General features: G+C 32.6%; 4 protein-coding genes across 5 annotated transcripts in view; 2 read left to right on the top strand and 2 right to left on the bottom strand.

The window, feature by feature from the left end:
- Positions 1 to 965: 965 nt before the first annotated feature.
- LOC128879826 (1,4-alpha-glucan-branching enzyme) lies at positions 966 to 7,027 on the top strand. The gene is made up of 10 exons (XM_054129337.1): positions 966 to 1,242; positions 1,926 to 2,095; positions 2,587 to 2,828; positions 3,789 to 3,998; positions 4,534 to 4,841; positions 4,924 to 5,124; positions 5,196 to 5,548; positions 5,611 to 5,795; positions 6,081 to 6,369; positions 6,641 to 7,027. The coding sequence occupies exons 1-10, from the start codon at positions 1,130 to 1,132 to the stop codon at positions 6,646 to 6,648; spliced, it is 2,079 nt and encodes a 692-aa protein (XP_053985312.1). The 5' UTR covers positions 966 to 1,129; the 3' UTR covers positions 6,649 to 7,027.
- A 759-nt stretch (positions 7,028 to 7,786) lies between these two features.
- Positions 7,787 to 9,424, bottom strand: LOC128879827 (mitochondrial import inner membrane translocase subunit Tim29). Its single transcript, XM_054129338.1, has 3 exons — positions 9,100 to 9,424; positions 8,924 to 9,025; positions 7,787 to 8,309 (listed from the first exon to the last, which is right to left on the bottom strand). The coding sequence occupies exons 1-3, from the start codon at positions 9,236 to 9,238 to the stop codon at positions 7,918 to 7,920; spliced, it is 633 nt and encodes a 210-aa protein (XP_053985313.1). The 5' UTR covers positions 9,239 to 9,424; the 3' UTR covers positions 7,787 to 7,917.
- A 543-nt stretch (positions 9,425 to 9,967) lies between these two features.
- LOC128880207 (vacuolar protein sorting-associated protein 52 homolog) lies at positions 9,968 to 13,860 on the top strand. The gene is made up of 9 exons (XM_054130020.1): positions 9,968 to 10,355; positions 10,832 to 11,007; positions 11,113 to 11,497; positions 11,573 to 11,755; positions 11,918 to 12,043; positions 12,113 to 12,297; positions 12,375 to 12,459; positions 12,516 to 12,719; positions 12,864 to 13,860. Exons 1-9 carry the CDS (start codon positions 10,122 to 10,124, stop codon positions 13,311 to 13,313), a joined length of 2,028 nt encoding a protein of 675 aa, XP_053985995.1. The 5' UTR covers positions 9,968 to 10,121; the 3' UTR covers positions 13,314 to 13,860.
- The window catches only part of LOC128880204 (mucin-12-like), a 42,635-nt gene continuing 32,922 nt past the window's right edge, over positions 11,605 to 21,317 (bottom strand). Inside the window, exons 4-9 of one of the 2 annotated variants that reach the window (XM_054130017.1) lie at positions 17,984 to 18,099; positions 17,686 to 17,823; positions 17,035 to 17,236; positions 16,450 to 16,674; positions 15,429 to 15,638; positions 11,605 to 11,744 (exon numbers count right to left, since the gene is read on the bottom strand). In XM_054130017.1, the coding sequence (XP_053985992.1) occupies positions 15,550 to 15,638; positions 16,450 to 16,674; positions 17,035 to 17,236; positions 17,686 to 17,823; positions 17,984 to 18,099 (770 nt within the window). In that variant the 3' untranslated portion in view covers positions 11,605 to 11,744; positions 15,429 to 15,549. Of the gene's footprint in view, positions 11,745 to 14,089; positions 15,124 to 15,428; positions 15,639 to 16,449; positions 16,675 to 17,034; positions 17,237 to 17,685; positions 17,824 to 17,983; positions 18,100 to 21,317 lie in introns of those variants that run through there. The other variant, XM_054130016.1, reaches the window with a different exon arrangement.

The raw sequence follows: 21,317 nt of genomic DNA, 5'->3' as shown, positions 1-21,317 counted from the left end.
GGTTTTTAATATAATTTAATAAAATTATAGAAAACAAATCGTTTGTTTCTTTTAATAAACAGAAATGTGTTCAGTTTTTTTATTCAGTTATTTTATTTTTTATCTGAAAACTTTTTATATTATTTTACTCCCTAAAAAACTCTTTTGTGAACTTTTTCAAATTTTGTTTGCAAGCCGATTTCGAAATATCGATATTTTTTATATTTCCTTCAAGTTAACTGTTACTTTGCGAAAAATAGACGAATCTGAACGGTTTTTTCATTATTTTGAATTTTTCTATCATTTAAAATGTTATTTTGAGGACGATAATCAATAAAGTATTATTTATATTATTTTAAATAATATTTAATAGTCATTCTGTTATCCTCTTCTATTTTCAGGTATATTTTATTGCATCATGTATAGATTTACATAAATTATTGTAATATACAGGGTGTCCAAAAAATGTTGTAACACCTTGAAAGGGGTGGTTCGGGAGATGATTTGAAACAACTTCTTCCTTAGCGAAAATGTTGTCCGAGGTTTCGTTAAGGAGATATTAAACGAAAACTCCGACCAATCAGAGCGCGCGTATGCCGGTTGAGCGTAGGCTACGTGATAGGCGGCCGCGCTGATACGCTACCGCGGGCGCTCCAACGGTGTACGCGCGCTCTGATTAGTCGGAGTTTTCCGTTAATATCTCCTCAACGAAGCTTCGGACAACATTTTCGTTAAGGAAAAAGTTGTTTCAAATCACCTCCCGAACCACCCCTTTCAAGGTGTTGCAACATTTTTGGGACACCCTGTATTTCATCGTGAAAAATTTTAAACATTTAACATTTAACAGTAAACATTTTCCTTGTCGAATCCAGTTTAAAGCAATTTAAATTTTTCCCGCGTTTTGAGACATGATGCGCTGAGATCTTGGATCGCGACCAAAGTGGGAGACGTTAGTAGTTCACAGGTATATAGTCAAAGTTTTGCGAGATTTCCGTTCTTTTTGGTTAACGCTCTTGCTTTGTCTCATGGTTAATGGTATGGACAGGTCACCTTGAACTGTCATTTAAATTTTGCCGGAGTTTACTGTTTTCTCGTGTTTCAATTTTTAACATTGTTACTTTTAAGTGAAAGGCTAAGTGAAAATATAGACATGGGAGGTAAATGGTCGAGTATGGATCCTTCTGATGTTGAAGTTCCAGAAATAAAGACTTTATTAGAAAGAGATCCGTATTTACAACCATATGAAAAAGAGATTCGCAAAAGGTATCGTATTTGTTGTATGAATTATAGTTTTTTGAATATACAATTAGCAATTTGCAATTCTGTTTCGTGAGTATTTTCTCCTTAATCGCTATCCTTATCTTATTATTAACCTATGAACTTTAATTATCATCTTTTATCGAGGCACTTTCTATATCACTTTCTATTCATATTCAAATTATACTTAAATTAAGTTATTTAAGCCTTTTGTGGCCTGATGTTTTATGTTCATTATTAATCGAGGCTTCTGAATGTATTGGGTGCACAAAAAAGTTCCGAGCTTTAACATACAAAATTTAATCTTTACTCAAAAACAAGCTAAAAGATATTGATCTATGAAATATTTCCAGTTTGCATCAATGACTTTTAGCATCTTTTGGACAGTTTGCGAATTTCTTGGCAATGGAAGTTCATTGGTTTCCTTTTTCAGATAAAACATGTAGTGGGTGGAACATTTTAAACAGCAGAATGTTGACACTTTAAAATAAAATAAAATTTAATACTAGTTTCTGTCATATGAAATCCACAGATCAAAACTTTTTAGCGCACCTAATAAGCTGTATCTTTTAGATAAGAAACTTTTTCATCACGTCGATATTGTGAATATGTTACCCAAAGACCCAGATTTACATACAGAAGCTTCCACTAGTATCAATTATATTTACATTAATAATTTTATTTATTAGATATGCGTTGTTCAAAGATTACGTGGAAAAGATAGAGACTAGTTCTGGCAGCTTAGATAGGTTTTCAAGAGGATACGAGACTTTTGGAATCCATATTAACGAAGACAATAGCGTTGTTGCAAAAGAATGGGCACCTGGGGCACACGAATTATTCTTAATGGGAGAGTTTAGTAAGTATAGTTGGAAACTAAGAATCTGCGTTATAGTTGGAAACAAGTGTATATAACCATAAAGGTCTCTTAACTGTGAATCTTACATTAAACTCTGGAACAAATAATGGATTTATTCCGCTGAGATTCTCTGCTTTGATTTGTCTAGTCACTTTGAATGAAATCAAAAGAAATTGAAACAGAGAATTTAAGAGAATTGCTCAGTAGTTATAGGACAGTTGTCTCAGCGGAATGCATCCAATGTATTAAAAATTGAAATTGTACGATGATTTTCTCAAATATTTTATTATCTGCATAAATTTTGCACTCACCGCCTTACTTGAAATTATCTTGTACCTTTAAATCTCTCGCATGGTTTTTCACAAGAAAGAACAGAGGCTTAAAACATATCACAAAGAGATCACAGCAAATTGTTCCTCTCTGTGATGCGCTAATTAATTGAATGGACCTATAACATACATTATATTAAATGTTTGATTCTTTGTTATTAGATAATTGGAATAAAACAGCAAATCCGTACAAGAAAATGGAGTATGGAAAGTGGGAATTGCATTTACCACCTCTCGCAGATGGTAGTTGCCCTATAAAGCATAACTCAGAAGTTAAAATAATTGTAAAGAATCATAATAACGAACTGCTGGAAAGATTGAGCCCTTGGGCTACGTATGTTACACAAAATAAGGCTGAGTCTAATACATATAAACAGCGTTTGTGGCATCCATCACCTGAAAACGTATGTAGATACATAAATACACACGCGCGCACGTGCGCACACACACACACACACACATGTATATACTCAGTTAGGTAGCTTCAAATAAAATGCTTAAAAAAGCTATAGGGAGGACCTCTTTGTACTTCATACAGAAATATTAAAAAATCAACTGCATACCAGTAGATAAAAAAGTAATTGGCAGATAGATGGACAATTTTGTTATATTAATTGAAGCTTTGGGGAAGGGCTTTCTTCATCTGAAGGTTTCAGAGCCCCTTTACTTGATTCACCTTATTTTCTACAGACTAATTTGCATCAATAGCTTACTATAGGAACAGGACCTCCGCAAGGAACTAAAATTTACAGGAGAAGCGATGATTGAATAGCTTTATTCATAGAATGTTTAGTTTTAAAAATAAAAATTGAAAACTTAGCAGACCTTTTCCCTCAGATCTCGTAGTGGTCTGATCCTGTTGCTATTGTCTTAAAGAAAAAAAAGCAACAGTCGAACAATCGAATTTAAAAAAAAATATTAGCTTATAGGGGATGATGAGACGAAACTTTTTTATATTTACAGTTTATTCATACGACGTTTAGTTTTAGAGATAAAAATTGAAAACTTAGAAGACCTTTTTCCTGAAATTCTATTTTGGTAATGGACTTGTAACGTTTCAATTTTTATTTTCGAAACTAAGCGTCCTATGAATAAACTGTAAATATAAAGAAGTTTCGTCTAATTATTACCTATAAACTGATATTTTTTAAAAATTGATTTGATGAATACAAACATTTCTCTGAACTCATTTCACTTCGCAGTCAAAGGGTTAAATACTATGGAAATGTTTAGAGTCGTCATGATAAATGGAACACCTCATTTGTTTACATTTATTTAATGTATATTTATGTAATCATATCATATGTAATTATTCATTGTATCGTATAATACTTAATAATCAAAAATGATATCTCTCTATACAGATTTACAAATTCAAGCACCCCAAACCAAAAAGGCCGCAGAGTCTCAGAATTTATGAGTGCCATGTTGGTATCGCAACTCAAGAACTGAAAATTGGCACATATTTAGAATTTGCCAAAAATCTAATTCCTCGTATAGTGAAGCAAGGTTACAACACTATACAACTGATGGCAATTATGGAACATGCTTATTATGCCAGTTTTGGATACCAGGTATGCATCTCTAGTAAGCGACTTGAAAATCAGTTCTTTGGGACCTTTTGCGGAGTGTTAATCACGCAAAAATTGTAACGTTGTAGTTCGCCTTTAATTTAGTCTGGGTTAGTCTTGGTGAATTGACCCCGAAGAGATATTTGAATCATCTTTTGAGATTTTTTGATATTTGGACATATTATAGAGGTACATATATAAAGGTTATACTCGAAAAAAATAACAGCTTATAATCTTCATAATAATAATTAGAAACAGACGATTTTCAATCATATCAATAGAGGTTCCACATGCTCTAGATATCATAGTCTGTTTAAAACAGAAATATTATGTAACAATACAAAAGTGAATAATAGCTTAGGATTACGTTAACATTTTATCAGAACATTTGTCTACTGTATTTACTTCCCTATTACAGTTTCTAAAATCACTTTATATTCAATTACAAAAATGTCTGTGTAATTTTGTTGCGTTAGTAAATACCATTTGTACACATGTATAGATGACATTGAACAGATTGTGAATTAAACTTAATAAGGTAACTTCATTCTATGCTGCTTCGTCTCGCTATGGTACACCAGAGGAATTGAAAGAATTAATAGACACAGCGCATCAACATGGCCTATATGTGTTGTTGGACATAGTGCATTCGCATGCATCGAAGAATACTTTGGATGGATTGAACATGTTCGATGGCACCGATAGCTGTTACTTCCACTCTGGTCATCGTGGTCAACATCCACTTTGGGATAGCAAGCTCTTTAATTATGGAGAATACGAAGTGTTACGTTTCTTGCTTTCCAACTTACGCTGGTACATCGAAGAGTATGGCTTCGATGGATACAGGTACGCAAGCATTATTTGTTTTACGGTACCCGTATATACAGTATATAACTTGTACATGACTGATTATGTAAAATTTATGTAGGTTTGATGGCGTCACATCAATGTTGTATCACTCGAGAGGATTCGGACAAGGTTTCAGTGGTCACTATGATGAATATTATGGTCTGAATGTTGATGTCGAAGGGGTAGTGTACTTAATGCTTGCAAACCATTTGTTACACTATTTATATCCAGAAGTGACTACAATAGCAGAAGACGTCAGTGGAATGCCTGGAATTTGCAGGTATGAAGATATAAGTTTATCGCAGCCTTTAGGATAACTCAATTATTAATCATTTTCGGTAATTGTTAAAGACCCATCGCTGAAGGTGGAGTAGGGTTTGACTATCGCTTAGCCATGGCTATCCCTGATAAATGGATCAAGCTCCTAAAAGAAGTGAAAGACGAGGATTGGAAGATTGGAGATATTTGTTGGACGCTGAGTAATCGCAGGTGGATGGAGAAGACAGTGGCTTATTCAGAGTCTCACGATCAAGCTCTCGTGGGGGATAAGACTATAGCGTTCTGGCTTATGGATAAGGAGATGTACACGCATATGAGCCTACTAAGTCCACCTAGCCCGATCATCACCCGTGGAATTGCTCTTCACAATCTGATCACGTTGATAACACATGCGCTGGGAGGAGAAGCATATTTAAATTTCATAGGTAAGCTTTAAAATCGTTTAAATAATAATTTCCTATCAGAATTTCCAAGTGTGAATTTTAAGGTAACGAGTTTGGCCACCCCGAATGGCTGGATTTCCCTCGAGCTGGCAATGGAGACAGTTATCACTACGCCAGGCGTCAATGGAATTTAGTGGATGATGAGATGTTGAAATACAAATTCATGAACAATTGGGATCGCGCCATAAATACTCTCGAAGAAAAATACGGATGGCTGCACTCTTACCCTGTAAAGTTTAGATATGTTTGAAACTGTATTTGGTGCATTCCACGCTAAATCAATCAGTTTTGAATCTTCGATTTTTTTTTAGTTGTACTTACATATCTCGAAATCGACTTGAAAAAAATTTTGAAAAAATTCATAAAATAGTTTCTTGGGAATAGAATAATATACAAAATTTTCAGACAACTCAACAAATCGAAGATTCAAAACTGATTAATTTTTCATGGAATGTACCATTTGTGTTTTGATGAAACTGTTGTTATACTTTGATAACACAATCTTTCTTTGCAGGCATACATAAGTTGGAAACACGAGGAGGATAAAGTCGTAGTTTTCGATCGGGCAGATCTCATATTTGTCTTCAATTTCCATCCAGAGAAGTCGTTTCCTGATTACCCCATAGGAGTGAAGATCCCAGGAACCTACAGGACTCTTTTGTGCAGCGACGATCAAGAGTTTGGAGGGGAAACTCGCGTCGACAAGAACGTGCAACATTTTACCACGCCAGAACCGTTTTCTAATTATTCGAACAAGATGATGGTTTATATTCCTTGTCGCACAGCTATTGTTTACGGTCGAGGTAAAGTCATCAGTAAACTGCGGATTTTATGCATTTATGACAATAAATACAATAAAATATTCAACGTACTTAAAATATACATAATAAATGTTGAATATATTCTATAATTAATATAATAATATTATTACTTAATTTTGCATAAGTGCATATACCCTTTGTTTATGTTTAGCATGTGTTTATTATGTTTATATCATAAATGCATAAAATACGCAGTCTAGTCATCGGAATATCTCGTTGGTTGTTTATACTAATGGCAATTTTTTGTTTTCAGAAACGTGAGAAAATTGTATTGGGCATAATGAAAACAAGGACTGATATTAAACTACTATGCACAAATTTAAGAAGAAACTATTTTTTGTACCAAAGCTTTTCATTAATATTTTGTTAGAAGCTGTTAAAGTTAAGAGGAAAGTGCTAATTGTAAAATAGTCGCGAATGGTGTCTTTGGAAACCCTACAATGAGACTTAGCTGTAACATTAATAATGAATCGAATGTGTTTGGTACATAATACTCCTATAATACTCTTGTCGATATACATTTTTCTACGGTTGAGAATCATTCAACTGGATAAGACTTGTTTGTGATATAAAAGTTAAAATTTATATTGTTATGTTGCTTGTACATAGTTCTGATAATAAAACGAAAAATATCCTTTTATTGTTAGATGTATTATAATAGAAAATCATTTTTAGTAGAAACTCGTCTTATTAGTCTTTATTTTAGATTTGCAAAGGGTTTGTGAAATATGACTTTAATAATAATGCATTAAATATCTCATGAAATATGCAGAGTCAAGGAGAAGATTATATAAATGATTTTATGGGGAATTAAATTCTCTATCAAAAGTGTCACATCCACTGTTTTCATAAAATGTGTATTTATGAAGTTATTTCAAAAAAATTTTCAATGGATTAAAATGCTCTCTAGATAAGATCTAGCAGTTTTTTTTTAAATATCTTCATAAATACACATTAAAAAAAAATAGATTATAATTACCTAACAATCCATTATGGTTGGACTAATTGAACTAATAGTCCAGTTCAGGTTTATGGTACATTATAAACTGGCGGAAGCTAAAGCTAAAACATCTATGGATTTTCTGAGTATGTTTGCAACATTTTATACTTATCATTTAATTTGATCTTGTCTTATATTATCTTTTATTTAAAGAGAGACAAGAACAGATTATTTTAAAAATTCATTTTAGACATAGGAAGAATATACATCTACCTCAACGCTTTTTATTTTGAAGAGAAATTCATCTGGTTTCTTCTTTGTCACATAATTTCGCTTGCCACAGAATTATAATGAAATTTCTATAATTACACAATTAGTTTAACTCAATTTTTGCTAATTATATCTTTTAGCAATTGGGAAATAAAGTATTTACGTTAATAGTACAATAACAGAGATAAATAGTAATTAATAACATATATTTATTATAACAAGCAATCACATTCATACAAAGTTTGTACTGTTAAGTATTCATCACAAAAAATTACGCAATTTTTAAGTAATTCGCATAATAGAAACATGCCTAAAACATTTTATGCATATTCCACATTACTAAATTCTGCTTCGTTTACGTCATAATCTTTCATTCTACTTTCTAAAACCCACCACGTATCTAAGAATCCTACATCCACCACTCTGTGATAGAATGTTATATATCGAGGTTTCAAATAAGAGCATGATGCTTTATATAGCGAACATGCTTCATCGTAGTTATCCAACCAAATTAAAGAAACTATACCTAAATTCAGTTGCCGTATAATTCCTTCGTTATAGCACTGTCCTAGCCACTTCACGTGATGTTCGGATATGGGATTGCGTATGGATTGTCCCACTTGCATTACTTTCATAGTACTTTGCAATAACTGTTCTCTGAAGATGCATTCGTCTGGATTATGCTTGTTCATATACACACCCAATCCTATAACTAACGAAATAAACTGTAATAATTCTAAATTTCTTTCATCCATTTTTTAATTTAGTTCATATAAATTCACTTCGGTATTGCTTGTAATAGATTTTTGTAATTTGCTACAACTGATGCACTATTTTTACTTTATTAATTGCAAAGAATCTGTAAAAACTCTTCAAGTGCTATGAATATATGCAACCGAAGAAACCAACCATGTGGACTATGAATGGATTTACCCATTTGCTAAACTGTTTGTAATCTTTTACAATCTCAAGCATAATAATTATCATAGAAATCAATCGTTTGCTCCTCAGCAATAAAAGTAAATTGAACACAGGGCAATAAAAGATTTCAGTTTTAATTGAGTCGTGTCTTGTTTGCATTAGCAGAAAAGTACTGTATCCCTTAGCGATTGCAACTTCTAAGTTGATTGTTTCGATCAAGAGTATTCATTACTTGAAGAGTTATTAGAGGGTACATGCCATATCCTTCCTATAAAACCTAAAGAAATTAGCTACGATGATGTGGATCAAATATTGTATTTCAAAAGGATAAGGCCTTGACCCAGAAGTGTCTAATATCGATATTAAAGAATCAAGTTGCGAAAGTTTTGAATGTATCATACGTACAGGAAGCATACACAGAAGCTCGTATAGGACGTTCTCTGCAGTCTTTGACAACGCTTTCGGCTACATCTTTGTAGTCTATATAAACATTCTTCCAGTATTTGCCTGTAAACAAAGGTATCAAATTATATGTTCTGTATTACTTTTACTTTATATTGCACTTGAAATAAAATACCAACCCCATCGTTCGAGGAATGTTCCTTTCAACCTCTCTGGTGTTTCAAAATTCTTCACTTTGCTGGACACATTGCCGATCAAATTCGTTAATTTTGAAATAAGTTTATACTTCTGAAGTCGAGAAACCTGTCCATAATTCATGTTGATCGCAGAGTTATGATAATAAACATGAACAGACTATAATGTCATTCAAAATATGCATTTTTTTAATCAATTACCAAATGTCTTTACTAAATACGAACATGCAGCAATTTTTAAAGGGAACATGACGATCATAACCTCTCTTCTTTCTCTCGATAAGTTGTAATTGTTGTTTGGATCGAACGATAGATGGCGCCACTGGCGCTAAAAACATTGCCCATGCGCAAACGGGAGCAGAATTTGATATCGCAGTCGCGCATGCGCATTGATTTTAGCCTCAGTAAAGTATCTAATACGACCGTAAAACTGGCGCCCTTAGTCGCCCCAAAGAAAAATTAGAAATACTCCTTATCATATAACAAGGCTGCACTTTACTTTAGCGGTCCTACAATTTTTAAGTTTCTTTTACATAATCCTGTAGATTTTGTCGAGAGAAAAATCCGGAAATGCTAGTTTTAAACTAGCTAACTAAAAGTAAAAGAAACTTAAAAATTTTAGGTCCACCAAAGTAAAGTTTAACCTATAATAATATTAATTGTGTGGATAGATAATTTTACAGATAAAACACATTTTTTATAACTTAAAGAACGGTTTTCCTGGTTTCTACGCCAACCGTTGCTATGTGATCATACATTGTTTCCTATAGCTACAGCACTGTGTGCTCAGCTTTTTTTGACGCGCATGCGCGAGTGGGAGCCAAATCTGATAACACGGGCCCATGGACCTGTGTATGACAGCTCAACAAATGTCACTGACACTCGTGTCACTGCGTCTCACTTTAAAGACTATGTCATACAATAGCTTGTAACATTTTCCACTGTACATAGGTTCATACAAATTCGGACAATTACAGAATTTTACGAAACGAGACAAATTCAGTAAAATGTCAGGCGAGACTAATATTTTCAACGACAATGTTGTACAATTGCCACAAGATCTCGGAGACGATGTTGTCCAGGAAGTTTTGAAGACTGGCACGGATTTGCGACAATATTCCAGGCAGATCGAGAAAGAATTAAAGGAAGTCGAGAATAAATCTATTCAGGATTATATAAAGGAAAGCGAAAATATAGCGAGCCTTCATAATCAAATCGCTGCGTGCGACAACATCTTAGAGGTTAGAGTGTGCACTGTGTAAAGTATAAACAAAAATTTTTATTTTATTAAAAGTGGAAGCTGTAGTAATTTCGCATTTGAAATTAGTACTGTCATATATAATAATAATAATGGTGTTTTAGAGTGAGTTGCTTTAATTTTTGGTGTATATCGCATTGAAACATTGAGTCTAGTACAATTTTGATCTTAGCATACATCTACCATTTCTGTTTTAATATTTGACACGATTACTTAAAGCAATACGTCAAATTTAAATTTCCTTGATATACAGTGTTATGCTGCAATGTAGTTTGTTAGTATTAAAGTAAACTCTATCATACTCATATATCAAAGTAACATTTATTTAAATATATCCTCGATAATATGAATATACCATTGTATCTGTGACATTACTACTAAGAAATAGAAAATTCTTTTCACTACATAATTTAAAAAACCCCATTATCCTTTCAAGACATCTCAGAAATTCTTTCGTAGAAAATGGAGTTGATGTTGATGAGTTTCCAGTTAGATCTAGGGAGCATAAGTTCAGAGATACTTTTTCTACAACGTAAATCAATAGCAATGAGCCAACAGCTATCCAATAGACAAATAATCAGAGGTCCCCTTAGCCAGTTCATTGAAGACATGACAGTCTCAGAAGCTCTCATTGCGTAAGAAATAAATTTGTTAAATAATGAAACGCTTTAATATTCTGCAATAAAACTTGTAATTTTGTAAAATTTGCATGAAAATGTAACATAACGTGATGTTTCCAGGGGGATTATGGATTATCCCGTAACAGAGAAGGAATTTTTAACCCAGCTGCAGACACTGAATCACAAAATCAATTTTGTGAAAGAACAAACTTTCAAAGAAGCGAAATCATGCTTAGATGTAAAAGATATACTAGAAAAATTGAAAGTGAAAGCGATGGCAAAAATCAGAACATATCTTTTAGAACAGATTTACAAATTCAGAAAGCCAATGACGAATTACCAAGTGCCCCAAAACAATATGTTGAAGTACAAATTTTTCTTCGAGTTCATTTTAGCAAATGAAAGAAATGTAGCTGAAGAGATTTGTGGGGAATATGTTAGCACGATGAGTAAGATATATTTTTCTTATTTCAAATCTTACTCTTCGAGGCTAATGAAATTGCAGGTAATATAGAAATAAAAAAAGCTAGAAATTCATGGTATAACTGTTTTTTAAGTTTATTCGAGACTCGTTGTGTAGTTCGAGGAAGGTGCTACCAAAGACGATCTGATGGGAGTTGAAGACACTGTGGGAAGAGGTATTTTTCATAAGACTACATTGAAGAATAGGGGCACTGTGTTTTCTATTGGCAATAGAGGAGATGTTTTAACTTCGCAGCTGGAAGCACCTATTATCGTACCTCACACTGCATCTAAAACAAAAGTAAGTAGCAAAGTGATTATTATAAAGTTGATGAACACTGTGAAATTGATACGTATGATATAGATACTTTAATTACAATTTTTGTAATTGTATTATTCATTCGCAGTACATTACTTTCACAGTATTGGTATGAAAACTTAATTGTGCATCTTGTTTCTACAGTATCATTACGAAGCCTTGTTTCGCAGCGAACAGTATGCTCTTGTAGATAATGCTTGTCGAGAGTATTTGTTTTTGACTGAATTTTTTAAAGTACGTGGGACACAAGCTATGGATATTTTCAACCAGGTGAAGTTGAAAGATATTGGAGTTTTAACAAAGTAGTTTTACTGAAAATAATTAATGTATTCTGTGTAGGTAATGGCAAAGACGTTGAATCTGATGGTGAAAAACCTGCAATCTTTTGTGGACGACTGCTATGATACTATCGCTTTATTTCTTTGCTTACACTTGGTAATGCGTTACCAATTAACCTGCCACAAAAGAGCAGTGCCAGCATTGGATAAGTATTGGGATAATATGAACTCAGTCATTTGGCCTAGGTATCTATATAAACTAAATATCTACATTTAATAATTAATTCGCTAACTTAAAATTTCATTCGATGTGTATATTTCAGGTTTGAATATGTTTTTCAATTGAATATTCAAAGCATAAAGGACTGCGATCCACTGAAACTAAACAAGGAAACTGGACCACATTATGTAAGTCATAAAATGTTAGAAAGCGAAAGAAGAATGCTTGTAATGTTTATTTACAGATTACACGTAGGTATGCTGAGTTTAGTGCTGCGATGATCAGTGTAGTGGAAGGATTCCCCTGCGAAGGTGCAATACAGCTATTAGCTGAACTAAGAGAAGCTGTTCAATGCTTTTTATTAAGAATGGCAACCATATTTCCCAATAGAATCGAGCAGCTAGTTTTCCTCATCAATAACTATGATTTAGTTCTTGGTGTACTCATGGTGAGATATTGATATTCAAGTACATGGAGGAATAGTCAGTTTTATTTAAAATTTAAAACTTAATTTTGATTTGAAACTTGGAAAATTCAAATATATTAGAAGTTTATTTGTTATTAAAGAATAAAAGGAGTACTTAATTTTTAGGAAAGGACACGAGACAATTCAAAGGAAGCAGAAAGCTTCCGAGACCAATTAAACGCTCGTTCTGCAGAGTATGTTGAGGAAGTTTTGAATCCATACTTTGGTGGAATAATACAGTTAGTGAAAGAGTCTGAGGTGTTAATTGAGAAAGGCCAGACGGAGGATTTGAAGAAACAGGAGGGAAAAGCGTTGGGTCTTGTTCAATCGTTTACCAATAATTGGAAACGAGCATTGGAAGAAATTAATAGGGAAGTACTGAACTCGTTTCCCAGTTTGGTGCTTGGAACAGCACTGGTACAGCGTGCAATGACACAATTGGTACAATACTATCACAGATTTCACAATACCTTGCCGCTGAACGCGCGAACGCAGCTAACAAACATTCATCACATAAAGGTAGAAATTAAGAAATACAATGCGAACAACATTTTAAACGTTGTTAGCCCAAAGTAGATTATAAATGGATGAAAATAAAGTTTTATTAAAAATTATATTGCAATAGAGAAAGAAATAATTGTATAATTTATACTCAGTAATTTATGTTTCTTGTCTGCATTGGTTTGTATCAAAACACTTTCCACACTGACCCCTAGTTTTCATCGTACACATTTTGAAGCTACGAATAAAGTTAAAAATTATATTTGAAAAGACGTCAACATTTTTAAGGATAACCTAGCTTTCATCGTACACATTTTTAACATGTGAACTAAAGAATCCAATTTATCATAAGGTTATGAGACTTATAATAAGTATGAATGAGGTAAAAATAGAGTACGCTGTGTGTTGTATGATTAAGATTTTCTCAAAGATGTATGGAAGTAGATATGGACATGAATATACATAGAAAAATATATTGCGTATTTATTTAATGTGTACTGAACACCAGGGCTGTCGGAAAACTCGAATATTCGAGCTGCTCGCGAACCGAATATGTTTTAACCTTTAGAGGAACGTTTAACGAATGAAGATAGAATCAAATTATAATGCGTATTAGATGCAATAATAAAAATCAATTTTAAAAACACAGCCTTGTCATTCTTTCTAATAAACCTGCCACACACTTTATTATGCTAATCAACCAGCTTTAAGTAATGAATGGGATGCATCATTGACCCAAAGGAATGAGTAGTTAGCATAATCTTCTGATACCGTCGAGTCAACAAAAAAAAATGCTTTCCGACAGCACTACTGAACACAATAAAAATTTAAATAAAACTAACAAACAGTAATCTTAACTGTTATATGATTTAATTTGATATATTTTCTAATTTAAAGAAGTTTATATTAAAACTACAGCTAATAACATTAATAAACAGTAATTTTTATTATATAATTTAATTTGATGTATTTTCTAATTTAAAGAAATTTATATAAAAACTACTGCAATAATAATAACAAACTTTAGTTATACCCTTAAACTTTAATTTTCTTTTATCCAATCTAATTTTACTTGTCTAATTTTAAATAGCTTCGAAGATATTATCTTCACTGAAAAGTATATATTTGTTAGTTTGTTAGTTTCTCTGCTAGTGAAATAATGATAATAATTTATGAAAATCATACTGTACATTTATTTATAAAATAATACATACTCCGATAATACTAATCATGGTACTGCGTTATCATTCTATACAATGATGAACTTTTCATACTTGACCGGAAGCACATGAGCGAGTAACATACATCTATGCTATATAAATAATGGTTTGAAAAAAGAATCGACTATAATTAGAAGATAAAATTAATTATAATTATAGAAATACATTTGGTTGGACGTGGAAGTTTCTATAAAGAGAATTCTGAACTTTTGCCATGCTCTTAGTATTACAGACACCTAGAGCATAGTATATATCATGAATTCAAGATTAAACAAATAATTTTTCATTAGATTTTGATATTCCTCATAATATGTATCCTATTCTATCATCTACTCATCGTCCAATAGAGTTTGAAAAAAATCCTCTACGTTGGGATGAGTGGAGCAAGGCCTCTCAAGTCGATTCTTCCTTCGACCGGCTTGCAGTATTTCTACGTATGATTAACAAGGTCCCATTACTCTTTCTTTGTATAATTTCGCAACATCGATGGCAAATCTTACTTGTTCATTAATCGCAGAGACTTCTATAACCTTCTGTAATACATGAATTGTTCCCAAACTTGTGGAGCTCAGTGACGGAGAGGATTTTTGTTTGAATATAACTTTATTAAAAGCGTTTGTTTTGAAATACTTTGTACCAAACCTCTGTTTTCAATTAGTGGGGCTCTATAAATGATTTGAAAGATTATAAAATTTAGAAGAAGAAAGAACATTTCTTAAAAGAATTTACTTTCTGTGAAAGAAGAAAGAAATTCATGTTTATAAAATAAAATATAAAATACTTTGAGAAGCAATAACTTATAACATTTAGCAATTCACTGATTTAGTTTCTTAATTTATGTATATACAGATATATATATTTTCAAATTTTTGTTTACAAGTACATGCAAAGCTTCTCATTCTTTGCAATTGTAGTTTCAATTAAAATCAGTTCAACCATCATATATTAGTTATGAAAATAAATGTCTTACGTGAATAAATTGATTTTCCAGAAATTCTATATCAATCTTCTGTAACTGTATCATAATTCAATTTAAATAGTAGATGTATCTGATCGACAAATTTTTTAAACATGATCTAGCAGTTGCGCGTTTATAGTACCCCATCGATTGCATGTAAAACTCCATTTGTCGCTGGAACGTTATGAGTTACAACATGCGCCTCGTTCACTTTTACTCGACCTGCAACAAAAAAGGAAGCATTTACTATTTCCACGTTGCAAAATCTATTCCTAGAAATGCTATTTCATAATGATTAGTATCGAGAGAAAAATAATAACTTTGTGTGGAACTATAAATATGCATAATTATTTACATTGAAGTGCAATTTTTAGTGTTATGCTATATGGTGCTGTGTTGTTATGTGCAGTATTATGTTAGAATATTCTGTATTATGCTGTATCATGTTGCATCATGCTGTAACATCATGTATTATGCTGTAATACATTGGAATATTCTGTATTATGCTGTATTGTGCTTTGTTGGTCTTTGCCTGCATAGATTTCAGCTTTTTCATGAATATTTGTTATGCAGGAAAGATATTTATAACTAGACTGCGGATATTTATGCAAATTCCTGTTTTTACAGATTTAGATAAAGAATTGAGATTTAAATGAAAGTATGTCTTTATATATCTTTGTGTATTTTCCTATATCTTCATTTGTTATCAATGCATAAATACTCACAGTCTATTTATAATGAAGCGAATACAGGTATATTTTCTATACTGTAATTACTTAGATTCATGACTATTCAGAATATTAAAATATTCTACAACATGGAAGTCTCTAAAATTTGCAGACAGAAATGTATAATGCTCAATCTATGAATCTCTTAAAAGATCAAGAAGATGATCTTATTTGATTTGATTAATTCTATCCATTTCAATATTATTCATTTTTGATTGCTTAATCTATCTCTCTCAAAAAATTAAGAAAATGGCAGATTGAATTAATCCTATTCATTTCAATTCTAGAATCTATGTTTCAGTCACCTCCATTTTTATGGATGTGGACTGGCGATTGAGAACGAAGCGTATCCTTCTGTAAATAATATCTCATCCCCGCTGTGTAGAGGGTCGATGGTATGATATGTCTTGAAACGATTGCTTTTGTAGCTTCTGGCCCATCTTCATCTGTCCAAACTGGTGTTCCATCTTTAGAAGTTGCGGCGTTGAAAGCTGCATCCGTTGGAGCAAAGATGGTGAAGGTCTTTGGTCCTGGAACATATCATTTCTCTATGTAGGCTTCTTTTAACTTAACTATCTTTGTTAGTTTAATCTAAAATACTCTATTCAATCGTGGTCTAACAATGTTACTTCCTAGCAAAAGACTTCATATATATTTACATATAATTTGCTTGCATATTTTGTTGCAACTTTTGATCTATGATTGCCTCAGGTAATCTAAAATTGATCAATTGTTAATTGTTAATTGGATTATATTTAGCCCAACACTTGTGCAATTGACAGTAGATGCCAATGTTTCGAGTAACTTTAGAATTTCCTATGCTTTTATGTTTTTCTATTAATTAATTATGTTTTTCTAATTAAGTTTAAGAAATTCTGTTCCTTGATTACCTGCCAGGGTATCTTGCAAGCCAGATATGTAAAGCATTTTCAAGAAAGTTGTGAATCTCCTTTCTCGATCAGCTTGCAGAGTCTGCACCAAGTCACCAACCGGAAGAGGGAACATGACCTTGTCCACTGCGTGAGCAACACCTTGAGGGATTTCAATGTCGTGTTTATTCGGAGCCACTTTTGCTCCATTTATCGTTGTCACCTGCTTATAGAAATGAAGAGGAATGAAGAAATAGCATCCATTATCTTTCTCAATATTCAGGGTGTCTTATTAGAAAAGGAATATGTTCAGACACAAAAGAAAGAATATTAAAAAAGTATTTCTATGCAGAAAAATATGGTTGACCTTGAGAAATAAAACAAACCGATAGAAACTATTAAATCTATTTTGTGAAATACTGTAGCTTGAAATTTTGCATTGAATTATATATTTGTTTAATAACTGATGGAAATTATATTATATTATATTGAATCTTTTAAAATCATTTTGAATCGAAATCTTTACCACAAATAAAGACATAATTTGTTAACATTCTGGTTTTGGTTGGAAACTCTGTACATAATGTTGTTTTATAAGCTTCTGCACTCTTCATTTAGGAAGAGTATTATAGTATATGTAATAATGCAATGACTATTAAAATGAGGGTATACCTTCACATCATTCCACTCATGATCGTGCATGGTGTATTCATTCACTCGTAGTTGGGTCCCAGCCAAGCTGACACCAGTCATCTCATCTTGCAAGGTGTCAATCCTGAAGGCTCCTGGTATGACGTGGTGCAAGAGGAGCTGTTTTCATAAAATATTTATTGTATATAAAGGGACTCATATGGGTCTTCAATTGTAAAAGAGTTTTTAATTCTGAGTAATAGCAAAGTGTATGGCATTTGATGATGGAAGATGGAAGATGGAAGATGGAAGTGATCAATGAAAAGATCATTTAACATACCCCGCTGAGGAGTCTTGGATTTTCTTGGAATTTCTGTTCCGCTTTCTCTGGCCCTCCAAGTTGCACTAACAGCGTCCTGAAAGCTTTGTCTGTCGGAACGAATAATGTATATGGACCTGCAACATCATAACAAAGTATAAATATCATATAAGTTTCATTGATTCTCAATTACTAATCATTGCACAATAAGAAGATTGAATAGTAATGCAATAAGAAGAGTAACTATACTTCCTGAAGTTTATGGTCATTCCGAAGTGTTCATTGCAACTCAAAATTATGTATCGGGTATTGTTTAGAAAAAATAAGTAAGGATAGTATGCATTTTTATACTAAAAGCTTTGTACTATTTAAAATGATCAGATGTGTAAACCTGGTTGCTCCTAAAAGTAATTTCGTACTGATGAATCGTATTAGTTAATAATAGACGTATACTTATGAAATAAATTAAATAATATTTATTAACTGCGATTAGAATTTCTTTCATATAGTAACAAAAACCGTTACTTATGGTAAAGAGTTGGAGAATTGTTCTTGGATGCCATTCAAAGTTAATGGTTTCAAAATTACTTAAAAAGGATAGATATTCATAATTGACAATTTTCACACAATTTTATAAAAAATGCTTTGATGGAAGAATGAATAATTGTACTAATTCTTTGTGTTGATTAATTTTGATCTCTGTAAATGTAAATCTGCAAAAACTAGAATTGTTTTCTCATTTGATAATAAATTTGATAATAAAGGACCATCTTAAATTAATTTCTTATTTCATTTTTAGTCATTTTTGCTATACGAGAATATTAAAAAGGAATTATTTTGCAAACATGATCCTCAGTTTAGGTAGAACCTAATTAATTAATAAATACATTAAAAACAACAATATTCGTTTCTGTGAAACTACTCTATGCTATTACTGTCGGTGGATGGTTGGTTCTTAATTACTATAATAATTATCATCCGGCCATTCATCGTTGGACATGAAATGACACCGTTACGCTTCTTCGACTTTTAATCGAAGGAAGTGCAACATCTCTACGTTTCTTCAACGTGCGAATAATTAACTGGTAATTGAAGACCAATGATACAATAAGTTGTATTTAATCCTTTATTGTTCTCTATTTTGCAATTATTATATATTATACAATTGAAGATCAATAATACAATAAGTTGTACCTAATCCTTTCGCTATTTTATGGGTTTTTAATTTTTATGTATTATTGCATGTAACAGAAAGTAAATTTGAATTTAAAATTACAGTAAATTCTAGTTTTGTGTAATTTCTAGTAATTCTAGTTTTTTTTTCTAGTAATTTATAGTTTATGAAATTCAAATTAGTAGTACTGTCCCATTAAGTAATTGGCAATACTGATATACGTTTCTGTTTCGTGTGCTGCGTGTACTTTGTGAATAAATACATTCAAAGCAGTTTGAAGGGTGACAAACGCAACACCGTTTGTTTAAGAATAACATGAAAAACAAAGGAGAAAAATTCTAGTTAATCAACCCTGTTAAATTATCCTCAAGCTATTTAAGGGTGCGCAGGACCCAGAGCCAAACTCCAAGTTGACTTCAGCGACAGTTGCGGAAAAAGTAGGAAACTCCGGGACAAGGACAGAGAGGGCGATACAACAATTGCAGGAGAGACGAGGACAGGGCGATTAGGCTAGCATGATTCTTGTCGAGGATATTGAAGCAAAGAAGCAATATTTTCTAATAATTCTGGTTTCAAAATATTCCTTATACCTTGGCGCATGTCACTGTAAGGCCCGATTTTGGAAAAAGTGTTTGTAAACAAATTTATTCTATAAGAAAAAAAAAACCATACTTTTATTATTTATAAAGTTTCAAGACCAAAATTACAAAATCGGGCGTTAGAGTGGCATGCGGAGTGATGTAAAGAATATTTTAGAAAAAGAATCGTGAGAAAATTTTACTTCTTTGCTTCAATATCCTTGACAAGAATCATGCTAACCTAATCGCCCTGTCCTCGTCTCTCCTGCAGTTGTATCCCCCTCTCTGTCCTTGTCCCGGAGTTTCCTACTTTTTCCGCGACTGTCGCTGAAGTCAACTCGGAGTTTGGCTCTGGGTCCAAAACTATGGAAAGTTGGCATACCTGGTTAGACCTTAGTCAGTTTGTCTCCAATTTTAAGTTGGCAACATGTCAAATACAGCATACCAATCTGTCTCCGAATCGCGCATGCGCGTTGGTTACAACTGCCGAGCGCGCAGTGCTGTAGCTACAGAAAACGACGCCTGATCCCAATTCTGTTATACTTTTATCATACTTTGGGGCGAAGAAACTAATTGTCCGTATAAAGTAAATATAAAGAAGACTGTTTGTTTGACTATTGGCATTTATCGTGATAGTGTATCTAGACTTATACATAATAAAATTAATTTTATACTCTTCAAGTACTTCTGCATTCTCAAAAATAAAAACACAAATGTGATTGTAGACATTTTGCGAGGATGTATGTAAAGGCTAGGAAAAACTCAATAACGGTTTGTGGCAATAACTCTCACCGATTTTTCTTGTCCATTGCCTTATTTTTCAAACGTGAGAAAAATAAGACAATCGCGAGACTACCAACGAATCACCCTATATATGACGCATTTATAGCAATGGCTGTTGCGATGGGATATTATCCCTCACACGACTGCTCGTTAATTCCCGCCAGTCACTTTTAGTCAAGCAACATTCATTGGAAAAATGTTCTCACGGATAACCAAAGATTTCCACACAGACGCCTCATCGCTGAAACAATGATGTCTGTTGCTCGCTGGACGAATCTTTAAATTACAAAAGACTTAATTGTTCGTTGTAATCATCGACAGGCGATGGCTTCGCGTACTGTTTCTTTAACTGTCCTATATACATAATTCCTTGTCTTGATTCAATGTTACATTCTATATAATTTAGAAGTCAATCATTGGTTTTGTAATTAGGTATCGTTAGTGGTTGTACTAACGATTAATTGGTGGCTATTGAACAGTCAGTTACAAAGGGAACAATGCAACGACACTAAGCGCGATTGATCATTTTATATAGGACGTACTTTTTCATGATGAGTGGAGGAAGCTTTTCCCTAATTTATATTATTCTTATATAATAGCGTTAGCGTTTATAAAAGTATTTTCGGTTACAATAAGATAAACTGAGAAGGAATTGGACAGTGTAAAGCAAATTCAAATTGAATAAAACTGATTACTTTGATATAAATGGATATTTGATTTCAATAAAAGGAAACGGTATCTTAATACACAGTGTTGCCAACTAAAATTGTTAAGAATATTTTCTCACTGTTGGTAACGCTTTTCTCTACTTTATACTTTA

Source organism: Hylaeus volcanicus, chromosome 7 (genome assembly GCF_026283585.1).
Source record: "Hylaeus volcanicus isolate JK05 chromosome 7, UHH_iyHylVolc1.0_haploid, whole genome shotgun sequence".
In the NCBI taxonomy this organism is placed as follows: Eukaryota; Metazoa; Arthropoda; class Insecta; order Hymenoptera; family Colletidae; genus Hylaeus; species Hylaeus volcanicus.
The sequence above is the reverse complement of the archived record's forward strand: the minus strand, read 5'-3'. Positions and strand labels throughout refer to the sequence as shown.

Bases quoted from the DNA above. Each gene is read 5' to 3' on its own strand.
- LOC128879826 (XM_054129337.1), top strand. From the start codon at position 1,130: ATGGGAGGTAAATGGTCGAGTATGGATCCTTCTGATGTTGAAGTTCCA. The intron at 2,096-2,586 runs GTAAGTATAGTT...CTTTGTTATTAG, and splicing joins ATTCTTAATGGGAGAGTTTA to ATAATTGGAATAAAACAGCA. The intron at 4,842-4,923 runs GTACGCAAGCAT...AAATTTATGTAG, and splicing joins TATGGCTTCGATGGATACAG to GTTTGATGGCGTCACATCAA.
- LOC128879827 (XM_054129338.1), bottom strand. From the start codon at position 9,238: ATGAATTATGGACAGGTTTCTCGACTTCAGAAGTATAAACTTATTTCA. The intron at 9,026-9,099 runs GTTGGTATTTTA...CTTTGTTTACAG, and splicing joins AACATTCCTCGAACGATGGG to GCAAATACTGGAAGAATGTT. The intron at 8,310-8,923 runs GTACGTATGATA...TTATTTCGTTAG, and splicing joins AGCTTCTGTGTATGCTTCCT to TTATAGGATTGGGTGTGTAT.
- LOC128880207 (XM_054130020.1), top strand. From the start codon at position 10,122: ATGTCAGGCGAGACTAATATTTTCAACGACAATGTTGTACAATTGCCA. The intron at 11,756-11,917 runs GTAAGTAGCAAA...TTGTTTCTACAG, and splicing joins ACACTGCATCTAAAACAAAA to TATCATTACGAAGCCTTGTT. The intron at 12,720-12,863 runs GTGAGATATTGA...CTTAATTTTTAG, and splicing joins TAGTTCTTGGTGTACTCATG to GAAAGGACACGAGACAATTC.